We start from the raw sequence: 8922 nt of genomic DNA, 5'->3' as shown, positions 1-8922 counted from the left end.
ATGGGACAAAATATGTGAATATGTGTGTTATATTGCAAAACTATTTATAAAAACAACAAAATACAAATGCAACTAAATAAAATAAATTGAATAAATGCATATATACAATTTAACACACTTAACTAAAATAGAATAAATAACTAGAGAAGGCTGACTATAATCAGCTTTTTTCCATTTAGTGAGATCAGCCTCACCTGAATTAGACAAAAAGGTTCAGTGATGCGAAGACAACATTTGAGTATGTACACGTAATATCTGAGAGAGAACAATTCATAAAAGAACTATGTATATTTAAAAGCACAAATACAGTTTTGTGTTAGTGAACGTGAGTTTTTGCACATTACATGCATCACATAACTTTATGCTCGCTCAATATTTGTCATATATCACGCGATAGAAAATGCCTAAAATTAAGTATAAAGAGGAAAAGAAAGCGGCCCTAGGCGGCTGCACATGCCTGGATCTGCTAAATGCAGTTAGAAATTTACTAAAACAAGCCTATCGCTAGTAGGGATGTAACGATATTGACGATATCGCACTATCGCGGTGGTAAACGTGTCTCGATATCTTCGTGGTTGGGTTACAATATTAAAAGGACAGGACTGCGTCGTCACAGCAGCACCGTTGTTAAGCCAATAGGATTGCACGCTGTCCACACAAGCTCACAGCAAGCCAGCATGGCCGACAGCGATACTGGATGAAAACAACAAAACCGAAGTTGAGATTGTGCCAGCCCCTGCAGCTTTTAAATCAGATGTCTGGAAACATTTTGGTTTCGCCGTGTCAAAAAACGCAAAGGGAGAGAAGGTTGTGTACAGACAATGGACTATGTGCAAGCACTCCACAGTAAACTGCGATACAACACAGGAAACACAAGCATCATGAGTCAGTTTGGGGATCACGAATCATTTGAATCAGTTCGGGAATTCGTAGCGAGTTCGCGAATCATTTGAGTCAGTTCGGAGTTCAAAGCAGGCGGCAAGGATGTCGACCGGAAGTTGAAGTCGGCTGCGTGCTGCCATCTTGTAGCAAAACTTCACTTGCATTAGCATTCCCATTGACTCCCTTTCATTTTGGCGTCACTTTGACAGCGAATAACTTTACATCTGAGATGTTTAAAGACTCAGTTTGTCCATTATTTATTTCTAAAGAAACACAACAATGTATAAAGAGCTCCATTACTTTCTATTACGTTACATTATGGCCCCGTAGAAACAGTTTTTGTAAAAAATAGGCTAACGATTGCGTCATAACCACTCGACTCTCTGTTGCATTACCGTACAGACAGGAGGAGAAGCTCGCAGGCAATTAACTTAATATGGCGTACTGGCGTTACATTTTAAAATACTATATACAAAATAATGAATCAGAATACTTACTCCTGCTCACTCACGCCAAAGAACTCCCCGCTCAAGCTCGCCGTCTCTGCAAGATTAACGATGGCAGTTTGCACGCACAGCTACTAGAAGATTTACATCTGTCAGACAGGTTGCTGACGTCGTCAAGCTTCGTTTGAGTCTGCGCGTCAGAAACAGAAGTACTAAAAAAACGCTAAAATGGGCTTCAATTGTCTCAGTTGAGTTCCAATGGGGTCGCTGTGTCCATTTCTTTAACTGTCTATGGTTCAAAGCGGGTTCGCTAATCATTTGAGTCAGTTTGGGGATCGCAAATCATTTGAATCATTCGGAGTTCGGAGCGGGATCGCGAATCATTTGAGTCAGTTCGGGAGTTTTGTAGCGGAAAAGAAAGTTTCTAAAGAAAACTTGAACATTAGCTAAAGGATAGTTCAGTGTTTTTCTGAAGGCTTTTTGCCAGACTGTTAAGGTTTTTTTTTTTTTACTGTTTTTTTTTCTTCTCCCTTGCAATGTAGATATTTTGTTCTTTCTGATGAAAAACGTGAACATAAGCTAAATGATAGGTCAGTGTTTTTTTTAAAAGGCTTTTTGACTGACTATTTTATTTAAGTTTAAGTTATGTTCCTAAATACCAGTTTTAAAAGGCTGCTTTTATTTGCCTGATTTAACTTGATCTTTGTTTGCACTTTAAGGGAATTCCCTATTGTTTACAATTGTTCTAGTTGCTTCTTAACTTGAACATTGCACAGAAGAATCAGTTATGCAACCAAATATTACTGTACAGAATATTGATGTTCCTGACTACAGCTTTAACTTTAAAAGCACTATGTGATCAGCGTTTTATGTTGTCATGGATCCATAAATACAACAATAAATTACCTGTTGACTGGCAAAAGCAGAATAAATGTCAGTATTTTTACGCTATTATCATCACAAACACTATCACTATGAGCTATTTAACAATACCGTGAGCTTTTACACAATATCGCAATAAATATCGTACCGTGAGGTCAATATCGAAATTGTATCGTACCGTGAGATTTTGATATCGTTACATCCCTAATCGCTAGAAATCTGTTGGAGTGAGATGCAACTACATACCAGGCAGGGATGCAGCTGGTCAGCACGCTGTCAATGATCGCTTATAGAATGTGGTGAGGATGGGTGGAGGGAGACTTGCTCTTTTTCACATACATCCACGCCTACACACTCCAACATAGAGCAGCAGAAAAATTGGCTTTCAGAGTAAAGTTAACAAGTTTACATGTTTTTGTATTAGGCTCACTGCTACACATAGTCCTCTGAGGGGGAGCAGCTGTCAATGTGCAAATGAGGAGAATAACAGAGACGAGGAGTGCAGACTCATTGGATATGTCTGTCAGTCTTTCTTCATCGGTTACAAAAGATCGCAGCATACGCAACTGACCTCAAGGAAAACTAGCGAGATGACTCCAGCATGCAAACGCAATTTTAATGTATTCTCTGTTGCATATCACTTTCACTCTTCTCTCACTCTTGCTTTGAACCGAGATATTTACTGCCAACCATGTTGTTTGCATCCCCCTTTAGTTACGTAGTACAAAGGGTTTTTGACTAAGTAGGTTTTTTGTGTGAGTAAATGACAGAGCCAGATGTGCATTCCTGCCCTCAAAACAAAGAGATATATGGTAATACCTCATCTTAGCATGTCAAAATGCAAGTATTGGGCATATTTGCAAAATTATTGAATGCTCTGCCTTAGCCATATGAGAGAGATCTCTGAGTTCAGTGTGAACTCGTTTTCTAAATACATAATAAATGTAAGAAACTCTCTGATTAGTATGTTGTCAAATGATGCCAGTGAGATTAAGGGCTAATTTCATGATGCTTGTTCTCTTTTTCCAATTCCCTTCTTTTTTTCACTATTTAAAGTGCCATATATTGCACTTTGGGAGCATTTTTGCTTCAGTGTAATTAAAACACTACTTGACGTGTACAGGGAAAAATTATCCAACCGTTTTTTGTTGTTGTTGTTGTTTTTGCCTGAACATTATACTTTTTAACAATTTTGTTTATTTTCTTGAATTTTGAAAATGTTTAATTAAAGGATGCTAGGACCGCTCTGGGAGAAATCAATCATTGATATTAAACCTAAAATTCCTCATTTTGCTGCTCTGTAGATGTGGTTGTTTATAATGTTTCATGCTGGCCAAGGCATTGCTTTATCATGCTGGGCTCTGCTTAGACTCAAGTCGGCTAGTTTCAAGAGGATACCGAACTGCCAACACACCAGGAATCCATTCATTATATTGTCTCCAGGTCTCCTATATCACCACTGCTTCTCATTTCTTACACACAAACCTATACAACAAGTACTCACACATAAAGGAGGTGAAATCCATACTAATTTGTATGCTACTAGAGTTACATTTGAAATGCTAAAATTTGAACATTGATTGTGAGAAATATAAGGTGGCCCTCAAACTATGATTAATATAATTAATTTTAATATCAGCTTGCATGCCCATTTAATTCTCTAGTCATATTGACACTATCTGAAAAGAAAATCAAAACTTGCCAGTATCTATCCAGTTGATTTAATGGATCTTTCTCTTTCCTTTCTAGGCTCAGATGCTGAAGACCAACAACACAATAGATGTGTTATGTGTGGTAAGTATGCTAACATACTTTAAAAGTCAGAATAAAACTGGTAGCACATCCCAATCAGTCATATCTCGGATATATGTCAAGTGCTAATGATGAAGGATGAATCATAATGAATGTAAATAGAGACCAAGCAATAATTATCTCATGTCACGCTGGCACCTTTTGGAACTCTGACCTGGCACTAGAAGGCCCTTCCTGCCCAGTGTGCACATGATCTTTGCATTGGGCGATGGCAAAATGTGAACATTGCTTATCTTCTGCCTTTTAAAGTTCACTAAATGTCATTGTACATAATAAAAGCAACATTATATGCTAGAATGACATTTAGTGTTGCCACGGCAGGTCCAAACAGCCCTAAAATCAAGACCTCTTTCAGCAAAGAAAACAAATATATATTCTGAATCAAAGAGCTTTTCTAATCTCTCTGAAAATCTGAACCCACAATAGGTGAAACTCAGATAGAATGGCATTTTATTTATGAATGAATGAATGGACTGGAAGTGGTGTGTGTGTGTGTGTGTGTTTCTGCTTTGTTTGACACCTTTATAGCGTTTTGGGATACTTAACACTTGTTTGGAAGATGAGTCCAGTTTTTTTTTTTTTTTTTTTTTTACACGTTATGGTGTAATAAAAGCCTTGAAAAGCTAAGCACATATGCATATCTTTTAGAAAAGGTAAATGGTAAAACATCATAATGGAAAAAATGTCAAAGTCAAATAGCTGAAATCTCTGACATTTCTAACTACCTTTTGGTGGAAAAGAATAAATGCTCATCCTCTTCCTTGCCTGTTCACTGTTATGTTTTTCCAAGGACCCACAGATCAATGACCCCAGCTCCTCCAATGCCATCTCCGGGAATTCGTCCACTTGGGAGACGTCTCTATCAGGCCTTAGCTCTCTGCTGCTCCTGTTGGCTACCTCCTTGTACTGCATCTTCACAGCAGCAATGCTGTAGCCACCTAACAACATAAAACATGGACAGTCACAATTTGTACAAAGTCGATCGCTGTCCCTGGTCAATCTGTTGTATTTGGGTACTCTCTCTTTCTCTTTCTTAGTCCCTCTCTTCCTCTCTCTTGCTGTTCTGTTTTTAAGAGCTTTTGTTGGTGTTGTTAATGCAACAAAACAAAGTGGTCTTGGTGTACTCAAGTTTCTGTCTCTTCCCTCCTGATTTTGCATCGGAAGATGAAACATGAAAGAAAAGCGAGAGAACCTCGGAATCATTGCAGCATTGTCATGTGATGTTGTGCTGTCTAAAGTCTGGAGGGCCAGAAATCATAAGGACTCCTGTAACAGCGTAGAGAGCATAGAATCTTATCTGTGCATATGTGCACTACCCATTGCTCACTGGTACACAAAGACACAGCAAAATTGAGACCGAAACACTATAGAACATAATTCCTGAGATGTGCCACTGACCCATCTATAGGTCAAACAATCAAACATATCGAAAGACATTTACAAAACATCTAGTTGTAGAAAGTGAGAGTTTAGAGAGATCAAGAGTTTTTGGATGACCAACAGGACCACTTGTCTGAAAATACACGACGGAGCTTATTTGACAATTTTACTCTTGTTTGTCATGGTTTGTTTGCGTGTGGCTATATATGTGAATACGTCATGTTGTTTGTACATCTGTTTGTTTGAATGAAATGAGTTCATGGTTTTGCTGGATGGATATGTCAATAGATCTGGGGTTTCGTAACTCCTGTGTCAACAGTTTACAGGAGAAACATGGACTGAGGCCAGTCAGCAGCATTGATTCTTGTGTAATCAGACAAAGTGTCAATGTTCTATGTTACAATTACATATATACGGATCTTTAAATTGCACATCACCATTCACCAGACTAAACCAACAGAAATCCGCATAACTAACAAATTATAATGCCTTTTTTTGATATTGCTTTGACATGGATTTTCATACTTCAACCCAAACGAATCATGCAAACTAGTCATGTGTGTTATAAACTGTAGCCAGTTTTTTTTTTTTTTTTTTTGTTCTGTATATCTATACAAAAGTTACTGAAAGAGTCAGTAGCAGTGATCCTTCAACACAATTATTTAAAAATCATTGAGAATTATAAAAAAAAAAAAAACATACCCAGAAGTCTTATATATGTCAGTATGAGGCATGTGCAGTTTAATCACCTCAGCATAACAAGTTAAAAGAGTCTGTGACATGCTGCTTTGGTTCATGTGGCATTTTCAACAAAAATTATGTATTGTTGTATTCCACATTATTCATATGACATTTTAAGTGCTACATAAGAAAACACACAAACATATATGTACTTCTACATGAACTATATTTGTAGAGCCTACTATATTTGAATAGGGATCTGGTTATATGATATATGATCATATTGGATGATGATGTATGGCTTTTCTCAGTAACTTTATATACAGCGTATATTTTTGTTTAGAGATTACAGTACAAATTGAAGACTTGCATCTGTCCTGTCCTACATCACAAATGAAGGAAATGTACAACAGTCATTTATTTACTATAACACCATGTTATTGTTTTATTATAAGCCAATAAGCAAGAAAAAAATATCTTATTTTTATATCTTTTCGCATTATGAGTTTATTTATTGTCATATTGTCTTTTCTGCTAGTAAGCAGTACAGGAACTTGAGGAAAAAAAAAAAAACATGCATGAGTGATGGAAATGCAATAATGGCTATTGGATGCAGTGTGTTATAAAGTTTACACAGGCATTCGGTGGTGGTCTGCTGCATTTGGCTTTGGTTGCAACATGAAGTTGCTGTGAATGTGCTTTAGATAAGAGCTGGACAGTAAGATCCCCACATTGTAAAAAACTATATTTCTCTACATCCACATCTTATTGCTCCAGAGAATTTACAAATGAAACAAAAGACTCTTCCACAATGTCACATTTCTTCTTAGCTTGTGAAAATGTAAAAAGTATTCTATGAAAACGATTAAAAATGTTGACTCATTCACTTTTGTTGTTTGTTGATTTTTACATGGAGGATATATAAGACGAATCACTCAGTGATTTCAGTAAATATATATGTATTCTGATGTGCACACGTGCAGCTCATGATCCAGTTTCAGAATGGCTCCATGTCTGGGTCGATTGTAATACATTTGAAAACACACACTATGTGCTAGATTCACTTTATTTTCACACACACACACACACACACACACACATATATATATATATATATGTATATATATATATATATATATATATATATATATATATATATTACAATTGTATTACTGTTTTCTATCTTATTATTATTAATAATAACAATGACAATAACAACAAGAACAAGCTAATAATAAAACAATATTGTTGATGTTGACAGGGACAGAACACACAGGGAACATGGAACTATTCCATTGGCAGCTGCAGATCATTATTTTTGCCAGGATTTCTTAACAGCAGTTATATTATACTTTTTCATATGAGATTAAATGTTTATCCCTTCCCAATTGAAATCGTTATTGCAAAATAACATTTGGAGTAAATAGTGCAGTCCTGCTCCTTATCTATGCATGTGTCTGAACTGGTGAATCAGCACTAACCTGCGGTGTCCTCGCTAAAGTGGTGCAGTATAAAAAGAGCAGGGTGAAATTCTCAGGTAACTCTTTCCAGCCTGACTCGACCCAAGAGGACCATGAAGAGAGTTGCTTCTTATGTTTTCTTTATTGCCATTTGCGGTTTGGCATTGTCCTGTAAGTACCAGCAATGTCATATTAACAATACAATCTTTAAATTACAGAGGTCACCCAATTAATAGCACTGGAAAAGATTTTAGACTGATAAGATAATAATTTATTCTGCTTTCATCATTTCATTTTGTTTGTGTCTATGCATTTGTTCATTAAGCAACTTATACAGAAGAACTGTATTAAGTTCAACCAGTGTCACTTTACAATACATTAAAGAGTCTTTAATGCCTTAAGTGTTGAAAACATCTTGTTATATCATCAGTAGAGCCAAAGAAAGACAGAAAATGTTTGAGGGAGAAGGTCATCACATTCCCAGAGCTGACCACCAGCAACTGGGCGAAGCTCCATCCGAATGAATCCATGGATCTGTCTGCAGTCACCGTGTGTTTGCGATTTTACACTGAACAAGCGACTCCCAGCCCATGTCTTTTTTCTCTGGCTACACCGTCCCACCCTCAAGACTTTTCTTTACGTTGGTCAGGTGACAGCAAACATTACCAGATGTTTATTCACAACACCCAGGTTGAATTCAAAGGGTTGACGTTCAACATGAATCAGTGGAACTCAGTGTGTGCGACCTGGGATTCCAAAAGTGGTCTTGCACAGATGTTTGTGAATGAAGTAGCTAGCATTAAGAAGGCGGTGGGCACTAAAGTATCTTTCAAAGGAATGCCTGTCATCACACTTGGCCAGTATCAGACCCAATATGATGGAGGGTTCCTCCAACCCTCTATCTTCACAGGTTTCATATCAGATGTGCATGTGCATGGACAAGTCCTGACCACCCGTCAGATTAAGACCTACATGGGGGCAAAGAGCAAATACAAACTTGGTGATTACATTAACTGGCACAATCTGATGTACACCATTGCTGGGTCTGCACAAGTGGAAGAAAAGAGTCATGTAACATTCTATACCAAAGAAGAGCAGCAATAGTGCTCTGTTGTACTGAAATCTTAATGTAATGTCACAAGAAATTAATAAACATCTTGACATTGAACTTTGTGCTGAGTTTTTAGTATTGACCAAACAAGAGAAGCCTGACTTGAATTAGAGTCAACGTTTGGTGTAGTTTCATGACAGCTTGAGTAAATTTGACACAGTGGCCTCAAGTTTGCATGTATTCCCACCCATTCACTTGCTCAATACCCATATAATGACCAAACAGCCTGATCAGGCAAGTAATATATAACTAATAGAGTGACAGCATT

At 37.2% G+C, this 8922-nt stretch overlaps 1 protein-coding gene and 1 long non-coding RNA gene across 2 annotated transcripts; both read left to right on the top strand.

The window, feature by feature from the left end:
* Positions 1 to 3830: 3830 nt before the first annotated feature.
* On the top strand, positions 3831 to 6966 carry LOC113101107 (uncharacterized). The gene is made up of 2 exons (XR_003289926.1): positions 3831 to 4004; positions 4813 to 6966. It is a non-coding gene; the product is annotated as an uncharacterized LOC113101107 (long non-coding RNA).
* Positions 6967 to 7638: 672 nt separating this feature from the next.
* On the top strand, positions 7639 to 8711 carry LOC113101106 (jeltraxin-like). Its single transcript, XM_026265579.1, has 2 exons — positions 7639 to 7714; positions 7974 to 8711. Exons 1-2 carry the CDS (start codon positions 7657 to 7659, stop codon positions 8645 to 8647), a joined length of 732 nt encoding a protein of 243 aa, XP_026121364.1. The 5' UTR covers positions 7639 to 7656; the 3' UTR covers positions 8648 to 8711.
* Positions 8712 to 8922: the final 211 nt, after the last annotated feature.

The sequence above is a fragment of the Carassius auratus genome, unplaced genomic scaffold (genome assembly GCF_003368295.1).
Source record: "Carassius auratus strain Wakin unplaced genomic scaffold, ASM336829v1 scaf_tig00217518, whole genome shotgun sequence".
In the NCBI taxonomy this organism is placed as follows: Eukaryota; Metazoa; Chordata; class Actinopteri; order Cypriniformes; family Cyprinidae; genus Carassius; species Carassius auratus.
This window is presented reverse-complemented; position numbering and strand designations above follow the sequence as displayed.

Bases quoted from the DNA above. Each gene is read 5' to 3' on its own strand.
- LOC113101106 (XM_026265579.1), top strand. From the start codon at position 7,657: ATGAAGAGAGTTGCTTCTTATGTTTTCTTTATTGCCATTTGCGGTTTG. The intron at 7,715-7,973 runs GTAAGTACCAGC...TTATATCATCAG, and splicing joins TTGCGGTTTGGCATTGTCCT to TAGAGCCAAAGAAAGACAGA.